Source organism: Manacus candei, unplaced genomic scaffold (assembly GCF_025592945.1).
Source record: "Manacus candei isolate 608988 ecotype Guabito, Panama unplaced genomic scaffold, ASM2559294v1 h1tg000008l, whole genome shotgun sequence".
Lineage (NCBI taxonomy): Eukaryota > Metazoa > Chordata > Aves > Passeriformes > Pipridae > Manacus > Manacus candei.
In genome coordinates, this window is record NW_026138056.1 from 20,539,983 (window position 1) to 20,566,745 (window position 26,763).

The 26,763-nt window shown below is 39.4% G+C and overlaps 1 protein-coding gene across 3 annotated transcripts in view; it reads right to left on the reverse strand.

Annotated features, from left to right (window-relative positions):
- The window catches only part of TOX (thymocyte selection associated high mobility group box), a 224,155-nt gene that overhangs the window by 88,766 nt on the left and 108,626 nt on the right, over window positions 1–26,763 (reverse strand). For all 3 annotated transcript variants that reach the window (XM_051771866.1, XM_051771867.1, XM_051771865.1), the window contains exons 2-3: window positions 20,532–20,597; window positions 1,402–1,644 (exon numbers count right to left, since the gene is read on the reverse strand). In XM_051771866.1, the coding sequence (XP_051627826.1) occupies window positions 1,402–1,644; window positions 20,532–20,597 (309 nt within the window). The remainder of the gene's footprint in view (window positions 1–1,401; window positions 1,645–20,531; window positions 20,598–26,763) is intronic.

Genomic DNA, 26,763 nt, shown 5'->3' on the forward strand with positions numbered 1-26,763 from the left:
AAGATCTGTCTCTCCCCCACTCCTCCCATTATTGAATATAACCCTAGGGTCAGATTCTGACCTCAAACACAAAGCGCGCAACATCCTAGTAAATCAATAACAACTAAGCATCACATAAGAAGCCAAGACTAGTTCCCCCTGCAGTACAGCTTGTTGGACATCCTCACAGGGAACGCAGAGCTCCTTGAAATCAAGGCAGCCTTATTTTAATTAAGTTGCAATGAAGCTCTGTGACAACACAGATTTTTGTTCTGAACTGTTTTCCAGCTACCATGACCCCTGGCTCTAGGGCTTTTAGTCTGAGGGGCTGACGGGGAGCTGAGTCTAGATTTTTTGGTCCCAAAACTTCCATGTGCTCCTCAGCTCCCAGATTTACAGGACTGATTTATGTTTTTTAGATAAAGTGGTGTGGACCTAGCAAGCTGGAAGCCTAAACAGCCTCAGTCTCTAAGCACAGAACCTCCCAGCTAGGACACGGGGCCCTAAGCCTCTGATTCTCTGGTGAGAAGCCCAGAACCTTTGTCTCCAGGAACAGGAGATTCTTAACTTAGGCTATTGGGATCTGCAGCTCCTGGGCAGTCCATCTAGTCCTTTAAGTGCAGTGAGACCCACAAAGTGCCAGGTTCCATCGTTTTCCATGGGATTTTTAATTCTTTGGCTTAGAATTGTACATCAATGTGAAATAATCTTGTCTGGAGCTGCTATGCAAGAAGTACACTAATTATTTGTAGAGCCCACTTGAAAATGTAACGTGTAAAGTAGTAGCTCTGCAGTTGTTGTAAGTAATTTAACATTCAAAGAAGTGATTTATAATATCAGGCTTCCCAAGATTACGACCATAATGACTGTCTGACAGACTTTATAAGCAAGTTGTCCAGTCATTTCAATTGGATTCTGGCTGGCTAAGGACCGGGAACTGTAAAAAGGCTATAAGATTTGGCCTAGAATCAGAAATAACATTTGCTGTTTTCCAAAAGTGCGGTAAACAAGAAAGGAGATATTAAATTTTTGTACATCTCTCAGCACATGCAAATGAGAATGGAAAGAGCCTAGTCAGACAAACACAGAACAACAGCCATCTGGATCCAAACCCTGCTCCAGTAGAAGTCAGAGCCTCGAGCCTCTTTTTGTCATTATTTACAACACTGTACAACAGGAGCACTTCTGCGCAAGGTAGCAAAGGTTAATGTCCTGGCTTTGAGGAACTCCACTGTAAAACCCCCACCACCTCTACTGGGAGGAGGATTTGACATAGGGAGTGCAATGTAACAAAGTCAGGGGAGCTCCCTCCAAAACTTGAGTGCTGCAGGAGTTGGCCCCCTCAAAGGATTTCAAACAGGTCTGTATTTCCACAATTTTGCAACTTAAAGCAGAAAGAAGAGAAAGACTAAAAATGCTTACCACAGAGAGGGAATTAGAAAGCAGTGTCCCATCTTGGCCAAGCATGTTGGAAACTGTAATTTCAGGTAGATCCATGTTTTGTGGGTGGAATGGAAGGAGGCCATTGTGGTTCATGGGATGACACAGAGAGTGGTACCCAGACTCTATCTCATTCAAGTGCACCAGGGAGTGGTCAGGCAATGACGGAGGAGTTATAGGAGGTATGTTAAAATCTTCACTTTCAAGACTTGGGCCAGGAAAAGACTGGAAAAAACCAACAAATGGAAAGTTCTATGAAAATCATATAAGCATTGGTCAATAATAATAATAATAATAATAAAATTCACACAAAAAAACCAAAAAGAGACCAACTCACACACTTCTAAGCAATTACAATTCAACAAAGAGAATATTTTAAAGACCCATATATTATAGCAGTGAAGTTTCACCATTATGTATGGAAGAAGAATTGCCTCTAAGGCATAAGAATCTCTGATACTTTCACAGTTTCCATTAGAAATAATTTTTTTTTAAAGAAGGTGAACTCCAACAGATTTCAAGGGTCCGATTAAAATTTTCCAAGAGTGTTCATCTAGCTGAATACCTTTTTCATGGGAATTGTGGAAAAGGTAATGTAATTTATAAAACTAATATTGGTACGAAATTCATAAAGTTCTTAAGACTCCCTGCTACTCAGACCAAGAATTACATAGTGAAGAAAGATATCACTTTTATGCTTACAGGAGTACCATGCATTTGTTCTGCTACAAAATAAAAATCCCAGTAGATACGTAGTATGAATATACTTTGTGTTTATAAAAATATATTTAAGGTGTCTAAGAAACTCTCTTTTTTCTATCTTAATATATAAACTCAATTATTCACACATTTTGTCAGTAATCTAAATTAGCTACTCTACAAAGCAACTGTATAGTCTTCTGTTGTTTTTTGCCATTAAGTCATCTAACTCAATCTGATCCAAGGAAAAGCCACAGGCAAAGTCAGAGTAATGCACCAAGGTGGATAATTGCTATTATTTATCTACGGTCTTTGTACAGCAGGTAGGCTCATTTGAGGGAGAGGGGTGGGTATGCTCATATTTCTCAAAAGAAAAAGGTGAGCATAGCTAGATACATGATCCAAATGAAGAGTTAAAGGGATCAGTTGCAGTGGTTCAACCTGAAAACCTGCTCTGCTTTTGTGAGAATAGCCAACTCCTTTGTAAAGTGATCAGTCTTTGCACATCCCATGCCCACAGTCAGAGTTTGTAGCACAGAGACTAATTCCAGCCTTTCTGCCCCTCTGCGGCATAGCAGCCATGCTCTGAGCACTGCTTTTGCTAATTCTGGAAATGTAAGGATTTAAATACATTCTGCTCCTGAAAAGTATCATCAGGAAGAATGAATATGAGGGCACAATTTCAAAGAGCAACTATTGGAAGAAAATGTTTCCCCAATATGAGTTTCCAAATGGAGGACAGTATGGTGCATGAATCCATGCAGAAGGACAAGGGAAGAATCAATGCTCAATTATAAACAAAGGGGTTTTTCATTAGTCATCATAGTAATAATGTCCTGCTGATGCCTGAGGTTACTCTCGTCTGTACGAGCATGTATATACAAACTTAAATCAGACCAAGAACAAAGAGCATTACATGTTTTCAATGAGCTGCTGAATGCAGAAAAACCTACTCTAATGCACATTACCATGCTCTTGGTTGCTTTGCTTGTTTCCCGACAACCAAGTATCTTAGCATGAAATAGAGCAGGAAGGCTAGATTGCAAAGACCAAAGTAAAGTCCCAAAGAATGAAAACAGAACAGGGAGAGGAAAAGGTTTGACAGTGATATCATAATTATTATATGTGAGGACTTTGATTCTACCCATGCTTTCCAGATGTGTTTCTCACTTCCAGCACAGGAGTTTGCTCTCCCCTTGCCCCTGCTATCTCCTTAATGGGAAACTGGTGTGAGTCTACTGACCTTTGTAATTTGCATTTGCCCCTGCTCTTAGAAGCCATGATGCAGCCATCAGTTGAACATCACCAAGGGGAAATATAGTAAAAATAGACTCTCACTAAATGGAGAGAGGACTTAAACATGGCAAAGAGAACATGTCACATTTACTCAATAACAATATATAAGCTTTGCAAAACCAAATAAAAGTATTAAAATGTATACACTAACTATTTGCTAATTACTATTATATAAAATACGTGATGAAGAGAAAGGTGTCTAAAGTAAGCTTAAGGTCTAATACCACAATAACAAAGCAGCGAGGAACAGAAATGAAAGAAGGGTTAACATTCACAGTGTTCTCCTGGACCAGCACTATCCCACACATGTACACTTGGATTTGGTATCTGTAATTCTGGTGAGCTTGGATCCACATAGCCTACAGCAACCAGGAGGGATTCATGATCTATGAGAAGAGGATATTTATGTTCAGCAGTGTCTCTTCTACTGTCTCAAAAGTCTGATGGCCTCAAAAGAGTTTTCTCTCCCATGATTTTGTAGGTACAAAGAAGTGTTAACATCTGTTTTCTCAATCTCTCGCTGTCCTGGGAGACTTACATTTACCACTAAAAGCAAATATTCCTAAACCAAATATTGGCAGGCTGGGTGTGCCTACACATTAATATGGGAGGCATTTAGCAAATCTGCTTATTTGTACACCCCTTTTGCATGCCACATATGGATAGACCAGGTTTTACTTTTGATTTGTTGTGTTTCAAATGTGTCTTTAATTAGTAATACTTCAAAAATGGTGGAAGCAATTGAACTGCCAGTAGCACATCAGCTTCACTTATTAAAATGGAAGCATAAAACATTAGCAGCATAAAACTCCACAGTCCAAGTTGTGCCATGTGTAAGTATATATGTAATATATATTATAAGGGATAAGCATTTTAAATGGTTGCTCTCTAATTAATTACTAAAAAACCCCCACATCTTGGTTATTGTTTGTGAACCAGTCACAGTGTATTTGATTCCACATCACCTACAATATCACTGTCCACTATACTTAAATATGTAGTAGGATTTTAATAGCAAAAGTAATAATAACACACCAAACAACATATAACTCAAGTGCTAGTACTTCCTAAGATGTTTCTCTTTTTTATTTTTTTTTAAGACCTAAACTATTGCACTATTTCAATAAAGGTAGGGAGAATCTGAGCTATATGACAGTGGTATGGACAGATACTTGAAAGAATCTGCAGAGTACCCTGTTCACCTTACATTTTTAGCCAATTTGATATTTACATACTTAGTATGTGTGCATGCAAATGATGTGTGCATGTAATGCATACAGACATAACTTCCTCAGGGAAATTCCTTCAACAGTGATTTGCCAGTACTCCAGTTTGTCTTGTCCAGTAGCATGACTCAGATGCTTGTAATGGCTTGGCACTCTGGCATATTAAAAACCAAAATTCCTAAATACATTTGCAGCAAACCCAACAAATCCCAGAAAAAAGGCTGTTGCAATTGTACCTGGAGAAAATGAGTGAGGAATGGAAATCCTTGTTGCGGGGAGATTTAAACTGCGAGATTTAAACTCCGAGCGCAAGCGACCTGGAGCATGGTGCGACAATTTGCGTGGCAGTAGGCAGGGCGAGCAGGAAGGGCACAACCACCCTCCCAGCTCTCTCTGGTGGGTTGTGAAGTAGGTGTGTGGCTGTGGGTATTTTTTTTTTTATTTTTTTTTTTCTCTGCAACTCAACTCGACCCAGCAATGGTTTCCAAACGAGCGAAAGCCACTGCTGCTGCTCTCAGGGGGACTGTGTTAACCCAGGCAGAACCCCCAGGAAGAGCTCAAGGAAGAAGTGGAGAGGTTAAGAAGTATTAGGGAGAGTGAAAGGGAAATAGGTTGGTAGATTTGTACCCTTTTGACCCCAAAAGAAGTCCAGCAGGAGATGGCTCTCCAGAGATGAGCCTAAGGGTGGAAAGCCAGAGTTTGAAGTGAAATCAGCAGCCCAGCTGAAGTGCATGTACACCAACACACACAGTATGGGTAACAAACAAGAGGAGCTGGAAGGCATGGTGCGCTAGAAAAACTATGATGTAGTCACCGTCACAGAAACATGGTGGGATGACTCACATGACTGGAGTGCTGCCATAGATGGCTACAAGCTCTTCAGAAGGGACAGGCAAAGCAAGAGAGGTGGAGGGTTGGCTCTGTATGTTAGAGAGTCTCTTGACTGTAGAACTTGAAGTCAGTAACAATAAGGTTGAGTGCCTGAGGATCAGAATCAAGGGGAAGGCCAACAAGGCTGATATCCTGGTGGGAGTCTGTTACAGACCACCCAAACAGGATGATGATGGTGATGAATTATTCTACAAACAGCTGGTGGATGTCTCAAAATTGCCAGCCCTTGTTCGTGTAGGCGACTTTAACCTGCCAAATGGCTGCTGGAAACTCAACACAGTGGAAAAGAGGCAGTCTAGGAGATTCCTAGAGTGTATAGAGGATAATTTCCTGCTCCAGCTGGTAAACAAGCCTACCAGGGGTGGGGCCCTGCTAGACTTGCTGTTCACAAACAGAGAGGGTCTGGTGGGAGATTTGGTGGTTGGAGGTCGTCTGGGGCAGAGTGTCCATGAAATAATAGACTTTCAATACTCAGGGATGCAAAAAGGGCCATCTACTTCTGCAGGGTAGATTTCGGCCTACTCAGAAGACTGTTTCAGAGGGTACCTTGGGAAACACTCCTTGAAAACAAAGGGGTCCAGGAGGGATGGACATGCTTCAAGAAGTAAGTCTTGAACACACAGGAGCAGGCTGTCCAGTGTACTGCAAGGCGAGCCAGTGGGGAAGACAGCCAGCCTGGCTGAACAGAGAGATTTTGAAGGAAATTAGGGGAAAAAAGAGAGTTTACCGGCTATGGAAAAAATGGCTGGCTACTCATGAAGAGTTTAGGAATATAGTTAGGTCATGTAGAAAGAAAATTAGAGAGACAAAGGCACACTTTGAACTCAATCTAGCCTCTTCTGGTAGGGATGACAAGAAGTGCTTCTACAAATACATCGATAGCAAAAGGAGGGGAAAAGAAAACCTCCATGGGGTGGACATGGGGGGGAACATAGTCACCAAAGATGACTGTGTACCTTAAGTAACTCATCGAAGGATGAGGTACTTAACACCTTCTTTGCCTCAGTTTTCAACAGTAAGACAGGTTGTCCTCAGGACAACTGGCCTCTGGAGCTGGTAGACAGAGATAGGAAGCCAAACAGCCCCCCTGTAACCCAGGATGAAACAGTTAGAGACCTGCTGAGCCACTTGGATCCTTATATGTCTGTGGAACCAGATGGGATCCATCCTAGGGTGATGAGGGAGCTGGCGGAAGAGCTCATCAAGCCACTCTCCATCATCTACCAACAGTCCTGGCTCACTGGGGAGGTCTCAGATGATTGGAAGTTGGCAAATGTTGCACCGATCCACAGAAAGGGCTGCAAGGAGGACCCAGGAAACTCCAGGCCTGTCAGCCTGACCTCAGTGTCTGGCAAGGTTATAGAGTAGATCATCCTAAGTGCCATCACACAACAGCTACAGGATGGACAAGGGATCAGACCCAGCCAGCAAGGCTTTAGGAAGGGCAGGTCCTGTCTGACCAACCTGATCTCCTTTTATGATCAGATGACCTGCCTGGTGGATGAGGGGAAGGCTGTGGATGTGGTCTGCCCGGACTTCAGCAAAGCCTTTGACACCGTCTCTCACAGCATTCTCCTGAAAAACCTGGCAGCCCATGGCTTGGACAGGGGCACCCTGTGCTGGGTCAGGAACTGGCTGGAGGGCCGGGCCCAGAGAGTGGTGGTGAACAGGGCTGCATCCCGTTGGTGGCCGGTCACTGGTGGTGTCCCCCAGGGATCAGTGTTGGGCCCAGTCCTGTTTAATATCTTTATTGATGATCTGGATGAGGGCATTGAGTGTACCATTAGCAAATTTGCAGATTACACTAAATTGGGGGAGAGTGTTGATCTGCTGGAAGGCAGGAGGGCTCTGCAGAAGGACCTGGGCAAGCTGGAGAGATGGTCTGATTCCAAGAGGATGAGGTTCAACAAGGCCAAGTGCCAGGTCCTGCACTTTGGTCACAACAACCTCATGCAGTGCTACAGGCTGGGGACAGACTGGCTGGAGAGCAGCCAGGCAGAAAGGGACCTGGGAGTTTGGATCGACAGGAAGCTGAACATGAGCCAGCAGTGTGCCCAGGCGGCCAAGAAGGTCCGTAGCAGGAACAGTGTGGCCAGCAGGACCAGGGAAGTGATTCTTCCCCTGTACTCAGCACTGGTGAGGCCACACCTTGAGTACTGTGTCCAGTTCTGGGCCCCTCAGTTCAGGAAGGATGCTGAGGTGCTGGAGCAGGTCCAGAGAAGAGCAACAAGGCTGGTGAAGGGCCTACGAGGAGAGGCTGAGGGAGTTGGGGTTGTTTAGCCTGGAGAAGAGGAGGCTCAGGGGAGACCTTATCACTCTCTACAACTACCTGAAAGGAGGTTGTAACTAGGTGGGCGTCAGTCTCTTCTCCCAGGCAACTACCAGAAGGAGAAAAGGACGTGGTCTCAAGCTCTGCCAAGGGAGGTTTAGGTTGGATATTAGGAAGAAATTTTTTACAGAGAGAGTAATCAGACATTGGAATGGGCTGCCCAGGGAGGTAGTGGATTCACCATCAAAAGCATTAGGGATATTAGGGATACTCCCTGTATCCAATTACAATTCATAAGTACAGCTCATACGGATTCATAATAAGTAGTGGCCTGTAGCTTCAGTTCTGTTATGTTTTTCTTGCTGATAGGGAGCAAGATTAGGGTCTTTCCACCCACTGCAAGGATTTTTCCTTTAGAGTTGGTTTTACTGTCAGCAGAATTTTCTCTTTCAGAAAGACATGGAATAGCTCCTTTTTATTCTACTGGTCACAGAAACATTAGCAAGTTCACCTTTTCACTTTTGAATAAATAGGGGAGAAAAAAACCCGTAGCCGTAGATGCTTTATTTCCTTTTCCACAGAGCTGCTAGGAACGTTGCCAATGGTTTCACTTTCATCTCATGACTGTGGGAGTGGATGAGGTGTTTCTCAGCTCTTCAGTTTAGGGGAACTTCCTGGACATTTATTATATTCCAGAGAGAAAGCCCTCTGCAAATTAACACCACTAAGCCAACTGCACAGCACTGAACAGACAATGCTTTAATTTTTTTTGTTATAAAGAGTATTTTCATTACTATATTTACTGTAAACAGATTTCAGTGTATTTCAGATGAAAACTACACAGTGGCAATCTCAGAACTCAGCATCCTTAAATTTGAGTTATCTATAGACACAAAGCTATGAAAAAGCTTCATGAATTATGAATGTTTCCAAATCTAAAGGACAATATTCTATGTTTCTGGCTAAATATTAGTGACATTTCTGCTTCAAATTATGGAAACTTCATAAAACAGATGACTGAGATGCCCACTCTGAGATCAAGAGACTTCATTACCTATATGCTATTTTAGCCTTTAATTTTATGAGAAAAGTTTGCCAGAATAAAGCGATACACTTAACCCTGATTCACTGTCCAATCCAAGACCAAGATTTTGTTCCTGAACAATGACCTCGCTGGTCGTCTTCAATTTACCTTTTATGCCTCTCAGCCTGGTCAAATCCAGCAACAAGCTATAGAAGGGGGAGAAAAACTGGGAGGTGGAGGGGAAGTGTATGTCCAAAGTCAGTTCTTTGGCAACACATAACTCAAATTAAGGCTATGCATCCTGCTGTGCTAATAACACAAACACAAAAAAAATCTAGCATTTATTTTTGAGAATACTCATCAGAAAAATAAGGGAAATGCTTTCAGGAAATAAAAATAAAACCCCTTTGCTTACGTATTCAACAGTGGTGGCTGCATATGGGCCAGCAAAACTTAATTATGTTTAAAAATAGTCTTAATAGAACTTTAATCAGAGAAGGGAAACCAAAGCAGATGGCTCAAACAGACTGACCACAAGAGGCAGCAAGCTTTCAAACATCCAGTATAAATCCCTCTGGAAAGAGCAGAACTGTTACTATATGACAGCACAGAAGACAACATACATTAAGTAAGTCTAATTCATGTGCTCAGCGGTTGCATCAGTCACCATACATTTACTCAACAGGATCTGGTATTAGCAACAGTTCCTTAAAAATTGGGACTTTGCCTATAGATATTTAATTTAAATGAAATGAATGGTACTGCCAAATATGTAGAGCGTGTCTTAATTTTTCATTTGCACCAAGGCTTCTGCATCTGAACTGTGGAAAGATGCCAGTTTTTAAAAGATAGATGCTTCAGGCTGTCTCCTCTTCTATTATTGAACATATTGTTACATAACTGAAATACTTATGAATCGAGACTAATGTAAAAACAATGAGCTCATTAGAAGTGGAAAAACAACAATGCATCTTATGCACATTTGAAAGTCAGGATGATATATTTGACAGCAAGTATTTCCAGGAGTTTTAACAGGATCGACCTTAGCTCTAATTTCTAAATGAAGGACCTTCAGAAGCAAGGGATTTTCAGTTACTTTTGTCTCTGCATGAACAAGACTTGATAGCTTGAGACTATAATGCATTACTGTGGAAACCTTCGGTCTGTTACATAAATCATCTTAACACTCAGCAAGAATTGTCCAACAGTGCCATGGATATGTTGAAGTCAATGATCCTGCAAACGATTTTTTTCTGTTTCTTCATATGGTAGACAACAGCAATAAATCATATTCATTTAAAAACACACAATATACTAATTTATCAAGGAACAGCTATCAAAAATTTATTACAGGGGAAGGTATAACTTTTTTCTATTGTGTTAATCAATTTCTCTAATTTACATTAGTTAAAGGGCAAAGCCCTCAGCAAAACATTAATTTTCCAGTAGCAGATGAATTCTGTTTTCAAGAAAGAGAATATGCCGACAATGATATTACTAATTTAAAAATGATCATAATTTTCATAGTTAACAGAATTATGTAAAAGTATAGACTTTTTTTTTAATACTTTACTCTTGAGAGTCTTTTCATTAATTACATTAATTTTATGCATATACTATAGCAGTTTGCTGGTAAATGTGTTCTCCATAGAGGTTTTAAATTGAAATACATTTTAAAGATGACAATAAGTAGAAGCATGAATGTTATAAAAGGTTAAAAGATCTGGGCTCTGCAAACACCAGTACTGTAACTGAAGCATTTAAACTTTGCTTCAGACAAAGACCCAGCTTGCACTTCTCCTATTTAGAAAATTTAAGTAAATTTAAAAGAGAATTAGTGATCAACTGCCAAAGAAATTTCTTAGGAATACACTGGAGCTTTAGGCACAAATGGGGCATCCTTAGTTCTCCCATATGGAACCTTTCCCCTCTCACCCTCCCACCCTCCTTAGCATGTCCCCAGTGGGGACCCAAGTGTGGTTGTTGTTTGACACCCTTGTCACTGTTCTCTCCTGAAGAGAAAGGCACTTGGTCCCTCCACAGTGTGTGGCAGGCCCTAATAGTGCAACCTTCAAAAAGCAGCACTGGGGCTGCTTTAGGAGGACCCCTGCATAAACAGCTGCCACTTGTCCACTGCTTTGGGGATGCTGAAAGGAAGGGGAGACTTGCACTGCAATAGGTTTCTGCATGCGACCTCCTAAAGACGAGCAGAGCAGCTTCATCACCTCACAGCTACTGCTTCAGGCTGTTTACAGAACAGGAAAAGGAAAGACAGAATATTCACAAGATTCTCTTTGAAACATGGGAGAAAACTACTATGACTAATATTATTATTACTACCACTAATACATTTTAATGAAAGCTAAAATTCTCAAGGTAACTTGGGATCCTATTTGACAGGTTTTGGTCTGTATTATAACACAAGCAGTATGGTATAATCTTGAACTTAGCACTACAAAACATACTTCCATAAATTAGTTACTCCATTTGCTAAATATTCTTTTTCAACTAGAGATAAAAAGCATATTAAAAATAAAAAACCTTTTAGAGACTCTCTCTGCAAAACATATCTAAATTATGCTCAGTATAAAGCACTGGGTAATAAAACTAGCAATATGCATATTTAAAAGCAGAATTTAACTGAAAAAAAGGAGTCACATCTTCACAAATCCTGTCGCTTGAAAATATAGATGATACACCACATTTAACCTGTCAGAAGCTTCATTAGCATCATAGACTCTAAACCAGCAATCAAGACACTGTGCTCTTCACATGTTTACATTTTTAAATGCTCTTAAAATAGCAATAGTATAGATTTACATTTAAGTATATCTGTTTAGGGGGCAAATAATCTGCCTAAATTTCCAGATCCCTTCTCAGAAAGACACCAAAAGATGAAATAATGTTGTTCCCAGGGCACACAATGATGAAGGATAAAGAATCCTTTTATTTTCTGTTGTGTTTTTTTCCCCTTTCCTTCTCTTTTCTTAGGAAAGCTTGGCAACAATGGATTGCTTCTCAGTATTCAAAAGGACAGTGGGCCCTACTTGTGTTATACCCCTCCCAAATGACTGATGAAATTTCCAGAAAAATTTCAGATTTAGTATAAAATGTCACCGCTTGACAAAAAGGAAGACCAAAACAGAGGCATGGCTACTCTTTGCAATTCTGCTGTAACTTTTGTTTAGTCTCATGGCAATCATAGGAAAACCTGAAAGCTGAGGAATATCAAAGCTCCCAATTCCTACAAGTGGTCCCACTGACTTCGGCACCTAGATTTTGGACCCAGGACCTTACAGTAAAAAGGCCAAGGAATGGTCCAGATTATTCAAACAAGTAAAACTGGCAGGATCTGGCCCTCTATTAATAAAGTGTCATGTAAGCAGTAAGACTGCTGAGACCTCAGTAATAAGCTCAATCGTACTAATGTCGTACCAACTATCAGTAGTGTAGCACCTATTAAGACATTTTTATAAACTACAAGAAATATGCGAGCTATTACAAGATATAATTCTGAAAAACAGACTTCTATGTAAGAAGCCAATTTAAGAGGAAAACAACATAAACAATAGTAACTTGTGTGCTGAAGTGAAGCATCTTTTTAATTTTGAGTAATGAAGATGTCAAGCCAAATGCTAGAGTAGTTTAACTTAATTAGGTGGCCTATTTTTCCAGGCAGCCTTTCATTTCCCATTGAAAACTCAGCTTGTATGCAAGGCAACAAGAGCAATTTTGTCTGTAATGAATACCTCTGGGACTCCACGGAGTGATCATTTGAATGTTACATTGAAGACTGGTTTGAGTAACTAGTCTGGGCTTGTTGAGATGCCAGATTTCGTAAAACTAACTAGATTAATCAAAGACTGGCATCTTATCGGTTTATTCCATCAGAGGTCAACAGGTCAAACTGACTCTACTGCAGCAGCCTTTGCCAAAAGGGACAGTATAATAGTAATTGGTCTAATTTGTAGTTCAAATTCACGTAATTCTTCCAGACATTTTATGGACCAAAAAAGGTTCATTTTATGTGAAGCTCAGTTGAAAAATACTGCCTTTAACATTTCCCATGGTTACATCCCATAATTCATCCACATTGCTGACCTGTAGAGTTTCCTGGAAAGGAAACTACATAACTAAAATATATGATGTCTGTAATCTGTTTTCACATGCTAAAAAAGTTGTACATGAAGGAGTAGAGGGAAACATTTTGAAGGATATTTTACACTGGCTGCTCATTAAACAGAAAGTTCTCTCATGTCATGCACAGCAAAAAGCAGTGCCTTTTCTCTTGTGATATATGAAAAAATACCTCTGGCTTTTGGATAGAGAATTCATCGTTTGATGATTGATTTTCTGTTTACCTTTTTCATGGTAAAATAATAGCTTTTGTTACTTTTACTTTATTGATTTATTGTGGGCCTATCACTGAAGTTGCTATCATCCTGATCCCACTGCTAAGACAAGATGCAGTGTTTACATTGTTTCCCTCCCATCTTCAACTCCTAAGAAAAATACTTTTAATTGATGCACAGAATCACTGTGTATACAAAAGGGCCAAGTTCACAATCTTAGCATTACTCTAGCAGTATCTGACATTTACTTCTAAAGCCCCAAACTTCTGGAGCAAGGCAATTACTCTCCAGACCTGCTTTCATTAAAAAGTTTTCAGCCCACATGGCTGTAAAGAAAATAGAAGTGCAAGGTTTCACAGCCAGAAGACAAACAGAACGCTGAAAAATTTGTTATACTTGCTGAGGTTTCTGATATGATCTCAATTTTACAGATCCATGCTAATGGTTTTTGAAGGCTGGAGAGGGACACTTTGTTTATACAACTGTAATTGTGGGTATGTTTACTTAGGATCCTTAGGGAATAGATTTTGCCCTCTTTAGTGTTTTTATTGCATGTGCTATAGAATAGGCATTAATTGAAAGAAGTTAAGGCATGTTTAAGTAACTCATTTTTCAGAGATAAGTAGGTCACATACATTTCTTCTTCTGATCAGAGTAAAAGTTCAACATCTACTGAACATAAATGACTAAAATGAATTGGAGTAAAAGAGGGTAAAGGTATTTCACCTGAGTTATGTCTTTCATGTGAAATTTGAAAAAGCTCTTAAATTCTGGTCAACAGGCTCTAATTTTGACTTAATTTTTATAAATGTTATTTGACTACAAAAAATTTAAAATATCCTTAAATACATACACAGTACATGCTCACAGATTTTGCATTAAAGCTAAAGACATTCATACATACTTATATAACACATCCCTGTGGAGAAGGACTGAGGGACACTGGTGGGTGACACGTTGGACATGAGCCAGCAATGTGCACTTGCAGCCCAGAAAGGCAAGTGTGTTCTGGGCTGCATCACAAGCAATGTGGCCAGCAGGTCAAAGGAGATGATTCTGTCCCTCTACTCTGCTCTGGTGAAACCCCACCTGGAGTGCTCTGTCCAGGTCTGAGGTCCTCAGCACAGGAAAGTCACGGACTTCTTGGACTGGGTCCAAAGAAGGGCCACAAAAGTGGTTCAAGGGCTGGAGCATGATGAAAGGCTGAGAGAGTTGGGATTGTTCAGCCAGGAGAAGAAAAGACTCCGAGGAGACCTTATAGCAGACTTTCCACATATAATGGGGCTTATAAGAAGATGGAGAAAGACCTTTTATCAAGGCCTGTAGTGTCAGGACAAGGGGAAAGATTTTTAAACTGAGAGAGAACAGATTTAGATTGGACACAGGAATAAATTCTTTACTGTGAGGGTGGTGAGATACAGTAAGAGATCGTGCAGAGAATTTGTGTGTGCCCCATCACTAGAAGTTTTCAAAGTCAGGCTGGATGAGTCTTTGAGCAACCTGATTCAGTGAAAGATGTAACTGCTTATGACAAGGAACTGGACTAGATGATCTACAAAGATCCCTTCCAATTCAAAACATTCTACAGTTCTAAAGATGTATATCTATAAATATATACATAGCCTTGCTAATGCAACTGTTGATGTATTTTTATCAGGGACTCAGTTCTTTCCAGACTCTGTGCCTGATATTAAGACACATTAAGACTATGGTTTAGACAAAAGGGAAAGGTTGGGTGAAATTACCTCCAGCTTTAACCCATCATTCATGATCTGAAAGGCCTGCCTGGTGTTTTTCTTTCCATGAGGGCATTTTACTATAGACAGCCTCAGAGAAATGGAGGAGCAAGAAGCGGACTCCCTTCCATTGATTATTTTTGAAATTAAAAGACGGTGGATCAGGAAGAGGGAGGTGGAATATGGTCTAAAACAGTTCTGAACTGCAGCCAGTCAGCAGACTGACCAGGTAGCATTGCCTTCTCAATGTGGAGCAGCCTCTCAACTAATGAGCAAATGCTTTCTGACTTTCGGGTAGGATTGCGTTGGACTTCACAGTAGCGTGTACCCATGGGACTACATCGAAACGCAGTGATTCTCCATCTAAGAATGTTGCTTTTTCTCAATCCTTTCCTAGGCAGCCAACTCCTGCCCTGATCTGCTGACAAGGGCTCTAAAGGGGGGGATAAGAATGAAGAGCTGTATCCTCTGGCAGGAACAGGATACAGTACCCTGAAATTCTAGCCTACCTGCAGGGAAGGACCAATACAGAGCAAGAGAGGGCAGCTATTACATGGCATTTATCCATCCCTACTTCCCATGAGTAATAGTTATGCCATAAATAATCTAAGAAATTACAGTATAAACATGTAAAAAAGAAGTCAGGGATATATCTAGGACCATGTCAATACGGAAAAAAAGGCAGGGAAAGCCTTTACTTTCCTATTAACATGAAAAATCTCCAATTTGAATGTCCTTCGATCCTATTTCACTCTTGAGCTGTACCGGACAAAACAGTTTTGATACCCATGATGCTCACTGTACCAAAGAGCATGCATACATATCTTATATGGATCTTCCTGGTATAGCTCTGGGAAACAGGAAAATACCACCTCTGAGCAAACAGTATTCCTTCTTCTCCCTCGGATATCCCTTTTTTTCCAGTGGGGACAATGGAGGTACTGCCATAAACCATCAGCTCCAGGTTTCTTTTTTTCCCTTTCCTTTGGACTGTGCAGGGAATTTGGCAGCTGGATTCATTAGCCTTAAGGTATATCAGGCCTCAGGAAGGCTACAAAAGTGCCAAAGTTTTGTGCAACAGAGTCCTGAAATTACATTCCTCATTGTGACTAGGAAAAAATGTAAAATAAACAATATAATTTTATACTGTGCTGTGCATGGCCCACAAATTACAAGAGGAGGAATTACATGAAGAACAATTCATCTCTGAGATTCCAATTATAGGTGTGGGGCGAAAACAATATATTGGTGGGAATCTGAAATGCAGAGCAGTAGGAATAGTTTTATTTTAGAATGATAAATATTTTCAGATCCAAGTGCAATTAGTAGTGAAAATGCCATGTAGTTTTACTGTGTATGTTTGTTAATATGGCTGGCATAACTCATTTAGGAGATGCCTGCAGTGCAGAGTCCGGTACTACATATATCACAACCAAAAACACAGTACTTACACATATATATAAAATGTACACAGAGACAACATTGCCAAACAGCCTTTTGGGACAGTTTAAAAGAATATCATTAATTTTTACTGTATACTTATACTTCTGGCTCAGTTCCAGCACTGGCTTTCTGTAAAAATCATTTCAAGTATAGAATTATGCTATTTGCTTGCAGCAACATCACAGGAACAGTAGTGAGCCATATGTTGCTACTTAGCAACTTGGTCTGTAAGTCCCAAAGCATGTACTGATTTGAAAATTGAACAGAAATGATAATTATTGTTGAGGGATGCTGTGAGGCAACTTGTCTTGGGTTATCAAACTATGCAGATGTTTGATGTTATATAGCAAAAGGAACAAAACTATATTTTTCCTGTCCAATGGCTGAGCTTTTATTTATGTTAGCCCAAAGGGGATAAATTGATTAAAACCCATAAAATAATATATGGTGATGTTTTTCTGGATGTGAACACTTTCCAGTAAACAGAAAGAACTGAAGTGCATGTCAGTGTATATCAGGACCCCAGAAACCCTGTCTGTATAGTCCCATAATCCTGAAGATAGCCTAGTGGAAACCTCTTGGTCTTTGGTGTTGCATACCATGACTCAGTCTGCCAATCTACCTCCCAAGTAAGCTGTGTCAGACTCTGAAATTAGAAAATGATGCTCATGTCTGATTCAGTTAGCATGATCAGAGGTTGAATAAAAGTTTCTGATAGGACTGTGCATCTCCTAACATGTGGGATTCATATTTTAGTTAACAGATGTGTGTCTATCAAGGAAAGCAGAGAAATTAATTCACTCCTCATTCTGACAGGATTCAAACCCTCATCTCTGATCTTGCAAGGGAACAGACAAGTTATTGAGGATGGGAAGGATCCTGCACTTCTCTTGCTGAGGTCATGCAATAGCAAGGCTCATGGGAACAGGTGCAAAATAGAGGAAAAAACTATGAATGAGGCAACTAGGCTGTCACCTGAGAGAGAACATTTTCTCTTTTTTTTTTTTACAGCATTATGTGTTTTACATCCAGTAACAGTGAAAGGAAAATTAACAAACAGTCCTGACAACTGGGGTCAGAAAATACAGTCGCATTCTTTCCTCTTCCTTTCCCTCCCCTGTAAGCAACTCAATCTTTCATGCTTTGTTTTCAGAGCAAGGAATATAATTTTTTTCCAGTTTTAACAAACAGATTAGATGTTGAAATGGTAGTCAATTTACCAATTTTGGCTGACCAACAAATGTTTATGCCCAAGATAGGAAGAGCACCCCATTATAAGTGATGAAGACCTCACCGATACTGTCAATGGAGAGTTGTTTCGTTCCTTTGAGGAATGACTAGCAGATGTCTGTGCCAGAAACAGGTTTGGTTAGGCTTTTCTCACAGTCACAGGTTCTTGATGAAACAAGAGAGAGGCAGGTTTCCAATACATCCCAACTTCCTGCTCCTAGTGTGGTTTGTCTTTTTTTGTCTTTTTTTGTCTTTTTTTTTTTTAAATACTATTATTAATATGGGCTTTCACATATGTTCCAGCCACACAGAGCTGGAACACCTCTTGTATTAAGACAGGTTGAGAATGTTGGGGTGGTTCAGCTTCAAAAAGGCTCTAGGGAAACCTTAGAGTAGCCTCCTGGTACCTAAAGGGAGTCAATAGGAAAACCGGAGAAGGACTTTTTACAAGGGCATGTAGTGATAGGACAAAGAGAAATGGCCTTTAGCTGAAGGAGGGTAGGCTTAGATTAGACATTTGGAAGAAGTTCTTTGCCATAAGGGTGGTGAGGCACTGACACCCATTGTCCAGAGAGGCTGTGGACTCCCTGCTCCTGAAAGTGTTCAAGGCCAGGCTGAATGGGGCTCCGAGCAACCTGCTCTAATGGAAGGTTCCCTGCCCATGGCAGGGGTGTTGGAACTAGATTATCTTTAAGGTTCATTCCAATCCAAACCATTGTATGATTCGATATATTCACTTAAAACAACTGCAACAGTGTAAGCACCAGGAGAAAATCCCAGCAAGGGAAAGGAGGTTGCGACAGCCCAAGGCTGACGGCTTCTCTCAATTGGGCACAGGAGGCTGTTTGAAGAGTGTCAGTCACTTGGTAAAAACATAAAACACTGTGCCTGGCAATTGAGCTGTCTCTTGTCAGATGGATCCCCCAGCAAAGGACAGACAGTTTCAACACCTGCCTCTAGGTTTTGAACTCTACCTGGGAGCCAGACACTCAAGAGCTCAACTTTGCCACAGTGAGATTTTAAGTCTATAAGTCTTGGTTCCAGACTTTACTAAGTATTCAGGGTTTTCTGACGTCTTTGAATTTGGAAATGTCACATTTGATAGTTTTGGGTTTTTTTCTTGAAGACAAAGTCATTTGCATTTAAAATATCTAGGCCTGGATCTTTAAGGGTACTTTAAGCACCTTATTTCCACCGAAATCAGTGAGTGTTAGATGCATAAATATCTTGGAAGATCTGGGCCTTGTTAGCACGTGTAGAAACCACATAAAAGATTAAAACTTATACTCTTAATTTTTCAATATGCCATTTAAATTATTTAAACTACATGCATACACAGTACAAAAATATCAACAGAAGAAAAATAATTCTGATGTATAATGTGGATTTGCAATCCTTTATTCAAAACTATTTAAAACAGACATAATGATTCTCTGAAAGGTAGCAGCTGCCTTATAACAGCAATCATTCACAGAGTTTGTATTTCTACTGTTTCAAACAAATTCAATTAGCCCTTGCACTTCCAAACCCTTAAGGCATAAATGAGATGATACTAGGCTGCTTTAATCTAATAATAATACTAAAACTTGTCAGTACAGTTTTTGGATTAATGGTTAGAGAAAAATTAATAATACAATTTTTCATTTTTTAATCAAACAGTTCTAGTCTAAATTACCTCTGGATCTTGGAGGGTTCTTAGCTGAATAAGTTCAATCATGCACAATTCCTAAATGCAAAGTACTATTGGTCTCTAAAGGTATTTAAAGTAACTTCAACAGAAGCCTGGGAAGCAACATGGTGAAATATTTTTAAGATGGTCTTTTTGACTGAACCATGTACTCATCTCACACAATCTCCTGCTCCCCTGCCCCCAAATGAACCAGTGTACGTGAAGAACCCTACTTCATGGAGACACTTAGTTTTGAATGTACTGTCACTTTCCAAAGCATTGATTTCTAAATTACATCCAGCTTATCTAAACACATTTACTATGCATGCAAACTTATTTCCCACCTAATGAGAGCTCTTCACATAATCCTTCTGGTTCTGTTAGAAAGACTAGCCACTGCTGGGCCTGAAATATTGTATGATCTAGACCACAAGTCTGATTATTCATGGCAATTGCTCACACAGTCTAACTGACCTGCAGCACTATCTCTGCCACTTACTAGCATAAAATTCCACTGACTGAAACACATGAAGTAAATAAAAATTTTTCCCCTACATATAGACACAGCAACAGGTAGACAACCCAAAACTTTCAAAACTATTTTTGCTTTTCAATAAGTAATTAAAATCTTTCATTCTTAGAAACCCATAGTATCTTAGGATTCAAGGGGACAGGTGGAAGATTTTTTAATATGCACCTAATATCAAAATTTAGTGTGCTTCGTTTCCCAAAGGAAAAGGACTCAAAAATACTTGTAAAAAATCCACATCACATTAAACTCCTGGGCTGCAAGCTACAGAAAATTAAGTCATTGCCTTAACCTCACTGCTAATTCTGTAATATTAGCAACATTCCTCAGCCATAGGATTACTGTTAAAAATGCAATTGTGCAATTGCCCTACAAGTGATAATTAAGGCTATTTGTGACATGTGTGGCTTATAATGATTAACTTGTCTGCAGTCAGATAAACAAATAACCTGCACCTGTAAAGACTTTATTTCCTGAAGGTAAAACAACTGTTTAGGAAAGATCATGCTGGCAAAACAGCTGCTTGCATTCTGGAGAGGAAACAAGGTAGTATCTTTCAATAAACACCAACTCTGGTGTTTTATCAGCTCTATCTCATTAACTGGAAACAAGGCTTAAATGCTTTGTTTATAAATTATGATTATTCCTGATTGCAGCAGTTACTGATAGTGCCACTCATTTGCAATGCAACTCTTTGAATTTGTTTAATTACAATCTGAAACAAGGCAGAGAAGATTAATTAACCCACCTGGCTGGCTGGCACATAGTCCTGGCTCGGCTCTGTCATACTCATATACATGTTTTCACCGTCAAACTGCAAAGGAAATAATAGTAAACATTCAGCAAACTTGATTTTTCAGCATTGACTGAAAAAAACAGTTGCCATAAAGTAATATTACAGCCTGGTTTTAGAGACTTGTAATTGTGTGTGTGCATCTTGTCTTTGATGTTCCTGTTGTCATCCTTATTGACCCTGGATGTCAGTGATTTGGAGTAATTAGCGCTCTAGTAATTACAGCTAGCAAGCAAGAAATGAATGGTTTCCTTTCATCTGCAATCTGTTTTAAAACAAAATGGCTCATTTTGTGCTCCATGTATACATATTGCTGTTGGTTGCAATGAAGTACAAAGTGAATTGCAGAGTTACTGAGAAAAGGAAGATGAGAATAGAATCTGCACTAAAATGCATCTTAATGGATTCCAACTTTAGCTTCAGAGCAAAACAAGAGCTGAAATTTCAAAACAAATTAAACCCCCTCCTATTGAAACGTTCCCGTATCAGAAAGTAGGAAATACATTTCCAGACAGCTTTCAGGCATATGAATGTATGAAACAGTATACCTCCTGTCCGTATGGTGTAAGAGGATAGTTTGCTTGATGTGTGAATAAAGTAAACATTCATAATCAGAACTGCAAAAATGACCTTCTGTAAAAGATAAACACCATTCCTGGAAATATGTACAAAACCTTCTTTCCTTTTTTTTTTTCCTCAGTTCTTTTTCTCTCCTCAGCTGTAGTTAAGAAATAACGGAAATATGATAGAAAGAAGTTGATTAAAATCTGAACGTCTAGATCGAGAAAGCCTCATCCTATACCAACACAAAGAAATACAAAACTACTGATTTCTTACATAATCTGGAAAATGTCCCTGCAGAACTCTCGTTATGCCCTCCCAAGTGGCACTGCCAACAGGGCAACTATAGTCCCAGTTCTGCTCAGACCTTTCAAGTAGAAATGAACAACAGCAGGAATCCCCATCCCAGTCATCAACCACAAATTTCCAGCTGTGATGAGGTTTGTTTGAAATAACTTTCACCTGACCCCTTGTGTGAATGCTTAGAGTGACATATTTTGGACATGAGCCATTGTTTTTGATGACATGGCAGCTTTTTTAAGAAGTCTCTACTACTGAGCTTGCTCTGCTCCCACAGAAGGTGTCCCATGGACATTTCTCGATCACTGCTGAGCTTGTGGGGATATTCTACCTGCCAGGTGAAGTATGTTCAACTAGCCCAAGGTGGCAAAGTTAAACTGTGGCTTTGGCAGATAGCTCTACCAATTTTTGCTGAGTTGGCTGAAAAGATTTCAGCTTCCAGCTGTTCATCCTCTTTCTCTGCCAGAGGCTATAAGGCTCGTAATAGCAGCAGTAAAATGAACAAGTGCCAGCTCCTGGCACAGCAGTTGATGGTCTGCCTTTCCTGGCCAGAGCTATTTAATAGATAGTCACAGCCTATCTGTCAGAAGTCCTAGTTTCATGGGAGGGAAAGGATTATCCCATGGACTCAGATCTGCCATAAGGAATAGAGTATTTCCAGATCTTGATGGAATAGAGATAGTTGGATTAGATCATAAAACAGTGTTTAATGCTTGTTCCTTTATTGTTTCTTGTTGACATGTACCCTTTCTTTTAGCTTTCTCATTCAACAATGTTCTTATTTAAAAGCATTAAAAGTAGAGTTTTGGAGAAAATTTTTTAGTGTCTGGATTGTTTGCACACTGGAAACAATGCATTGTTTCTTCTACTCAGATGGACAGGTGAAATTCTGAAGAGAGACTTCACAGCATTTGGTTGGAAAGCAAGTGCTCCAGTGCAAGGCCTACAGGAGTTCAACTCATTCAGGTTGTCAGACGAAAGGCTGAAGATGCCTTGATCACTGTGATTGGTACTTACACCCTGAAAAGATGTCTGATAGCAAGATGTCAGCCTTCCCGACAGTGGTATAATGAGATCTAGTACTGAGAAATGGGAGTTACAGAAATTCAGCCCTGAAATAAGACACAAGTTCCTACTTTAGGAGGTAATTAAGCACCATGTCAACAGCAAACTCATCATTTGTCAGACATTTTAGAATGAAGTTTGATATCTTTTTTGGAACGTATGCAATCCGTTTATCATATTTATAAGAAATACCAGGGACAGGATAGTTAAACCGGCTGGTTCTGGTAGTCCTGTCTGCCCTAGAAACCATGATGCCTTAAGTCTCCTCTTTTGAATTTCCCTCATTATCTTCAATACATTTGTTGTGCTCTGTTGCAAACTTTGCTATAATTCAAATTCTGTGTTGTGTATGTTTAGTTGCAATGAACATGAAGAAATTTTTCTTTTTTTGCGTACTAGCTAGATACAGTCAAGGATCATTTGAATTTATTTTGCCTTCCATAATGCTTGACCCTGTGACTTAACAATCTTTATGAAGTACACTAGTCTTTCATATAACTTCCTCTTTTGGATGTTTGGTCATCTGTCCTTGCTCCCAAACTCACAATCACCAAATCTGCATTCTTTGTATAATTTCTCTAAGGTATTTTTGTATGAATACAGAAATTTTCATCATTCTGTGTGTTGTTCTTTGATTATCTGCCTACCTAATCAGTGCCTTGCTATTAGTGGTCCCTCTGGCATGATAGGATCTTGGATCACAGCCTCTCCTGTTTGTTGCTTGTGGCCCTCTATGTAGCTCTTGAAATGCTTTTGTTCTACCATGGTCTGTGGGCTGAATATGAGCATGGATCAAAGAAACCAAAACACAAAAAGTATACCTAAAGTTAAAATTTCTGGCCTTTTGACTAGGCCTTAAATGAGAAATTACCTTCTGCAACAGTTGGGATTAATTTGTTAGGGTAAATTTTCAGAAAAATATATTGATGCATAAGGTCTGTAAAATCTGAGTGACCTGTTAACATCTAAAAATACCCATCAGCTGTATTATTTATTACTTAATTTCTTCAATATTCAATTCAATGCAATATTTAGCATCTGCTTGTCAGAAATATGTGTAAGATGTTGTGTAATAGGTTATATAGGTCAGCTAGATTTGACGCAATGTGTATTTTTTGTAGTGCTTATATTTGCAGGTTATGGACTGTAATATATTAGCTGACACTAACACTGTTGCCATGTTAGTATTTGTACTATATTTACCACCATCTAAATTATTATCTGCCCTCAGTCTAGTGCAGCGTGGTGCATGGCTTTTTGGCAGTTCCTAAGACTTCGGATATGACCCTGAAAAACACCCATAAACTCAAAGAATGAAGCATATACACATGCACTTTGAACAGAAGATATTGCCAGGAGATACCTCCTTCAAGTTTTCAATGTTTACTAAAATGTTTACAAAAGAGCGACATTATGATCTTTGTATACCGAAGCACAACAAAATATTTACTTCAATGCTGATTTGTTTATTCATCATTCCCCTTCCCAACTATCAAAGCAGCGTGGAATAGAGATGACCTGTACATCCCAACCCAGCCACAAAAAGGGTACACAAGCCTTCAATAACAAGAAGTTCAGAAACACTAATGCAGCATACTGTGTGCCCACCTTCTCCACCTCGCCAAATACAGCAAACTCACATCAAAACAATAAACTGAGAAAAAAATGCCAACAATTTGATCAACTGGAAAGTTCTATCCATGTTTTTTTCCATGTGTTCAGAAGCTTCCAAAACATGCCCCTAAGCCCCAGAAATGAGTATGGAATCATTCCACCTTTAACAGACTGCTTTGTAACATGCTTTGTAACAGGCTCTGCAGCATGGCATCTCTCAACAAGTCCACCAGGACGGCTTAACTCATACTACATCCACCTGGAATTCAGCTTTATAAGTGAAGTGATGTATGCAACAGCACTTCAAGCAACCCATATCAGACAGTGAGTCAAAAGTTCAGCAGATATGACTCAAAGACGTCTTCAACAACCAGAGTTTCCTTCCAGGTTATACTCTAGGCCTCCAAAATTGTCTTATTTTACTTATTATCCTCAGTTCTGCAAGAACCTCGTATTCCCTAAACTTTCTTGGCATTCACTGTGCTCGATTTCAAGCAAAGAAACTGCACAAGCATCACTTAACCTGTGGATGATTCATCCAAACAGAACAGATGAAACACAAAGGCAGGCAGTTAAATTAACTGTCTTTTATGAACCTATGTATGATGTATATATATCATATGACATTTCATTTAAGCTTTCCCAATGTGTCTCCAAGAACCTTCAGTATCATTACGAGCAGATTTCAAAATCTTTCATTTTAATCCATTAAAAGTGAATGCTAATACAATGTTCTGATGTGTGATAATAACTAGTCTTGACAACATTTCTTTTCATATTAAAGTGTAACTGCATGAGAAGTTTGGGTGAGAGCAAACTAAGAATATTACTGCATTGTGATATGAAAAGAAATATAGCTGGGAGCTAGTTCTAATATAAAATCAGAATTGCACAATATTCTTTATTTAAATTATTATTATAAATAAAACACACAGGCAACACTATGGCATGGCCAGTTAGAGTCTCCCTTAGAATGACCCTTTGTAAGACAAGTTGTAATGTTCAACAACCCAACATGCACAAAGTACCCAACAGCTGTTATTAAATGCAATTTACTCATAGAAGTTAGGGGTGTAATTACATAAACACTGTCTGACTGTAACTGATGCAAGAGCTATGACAGAGTTCAGCAAATGTCTGGAGTGGTAAAGCTGTTTTACAGTATCCAAAGCTGGCTTCTGTCTCCCATTAATGTGGCATCACACCAGGGTCATACAATGTAGTCATGGCCAGGAAGCCTGTTTTCATCTTCCTATTTGGGTTGCAGCAAACTCTACCAGCATTTATAATAATGACTATGAAGTAAAAAAGCTTGCAGGAATGGTATGGTTTTTTCATTTTTGATGGGTTTTAAATGAAAAACATCGTACATGGACTATGACACAAAGACATTATAAACAGGTTGAACAAAAAACAAACAGAAAAAAAAATTCTCATGGTGACTCCAACTGAGACACAGGAAAATTTGGAATTTTCCCGAAAAAGAACGGTGCAAGACTGCAGAAAAAAACTAGAAGGGCTTAAGAGTCAAAGAAAATAACTGGAAACAAACTATATTTATATACTGCTAACTGTATGTGTATATACAGTGACTATAAATGCAGATACATACCTGCATTAGCTTCATGTAGCTAGTTTAGATGACAGCTACCACATGAATGCACAGGTTCACCAGAGGCTTCCAGCCTAACTTTGCATCCTCCCCCCTCCATAGGCTACCTTCTTCTATGCCAAGTCACTTTGTCTTTATTGCCAGGACCACCTGTGCTATCTGGATTATTGGGAGAATGAAATTTCACCCCTCTATCTCCATCTTCTTGCTACGTCACACTTCTTCGCTGTTATTTAGAGAAGTGAGGGGTTATTTTGCTCCTTTTTTATCCACAGTTTTTGACTTCAGGAAATTGCATAGTTGCTTCCTCTTTGTATGCATATATATATATATATATGAGTGTGTGTGTGCAATCTAAGTTCTTCAAGTATAGTTATATTAGCCATGTAAAAGAAAAAAAAATCAAGCACATGGATCTTTGAGTTTCTTCTGTTTCACACTGAAGAGCCTACTGCATCTTGTGCAACTGCAGTGTAGGCAGGGAAGTATAAGGAATACTAGCCCATATGGTTTTTGATGCCAAAACAAGCGTGGGACAGAGGTGTGGAGGGAAAGTAACTTCAGCCACTGTTTCATGTACAAATATTTCTCAACAATGATATCCTAAAATGTAAAGATTAAAGGAGAAGAAGTGAGGGGGAAAATGATGAAATTGGTGAAAGCTGCTGTATTTAATAAGTTCAGCTTCTGGATAAAGCCTTTGGACTTGACATCCCGATTTCTTCAAAGGATGTTACAGACCTTCAAAGCCTGTGTTATTAATCATATAATCTAAACACAAATTTCTCCCATCTTTGATTGGAACTAGAAGATAGATTTAAGCCTAAATTTAAACTTTATTTATACCTTTTAATCATAGTTTGGCACACTCTGATGGTGCCCCAACACAATTCATTAGGTTTAAGAAGATATTGCAATAGCATTGTGTAAAAAGATTATTTATTTCTAATGATTTAGTGATTTTACTACTTACAGCTTATAGATATCATTTGTAGCTTACATTATCTAAAAGCCACTAATCCTAAAAAATCTTTC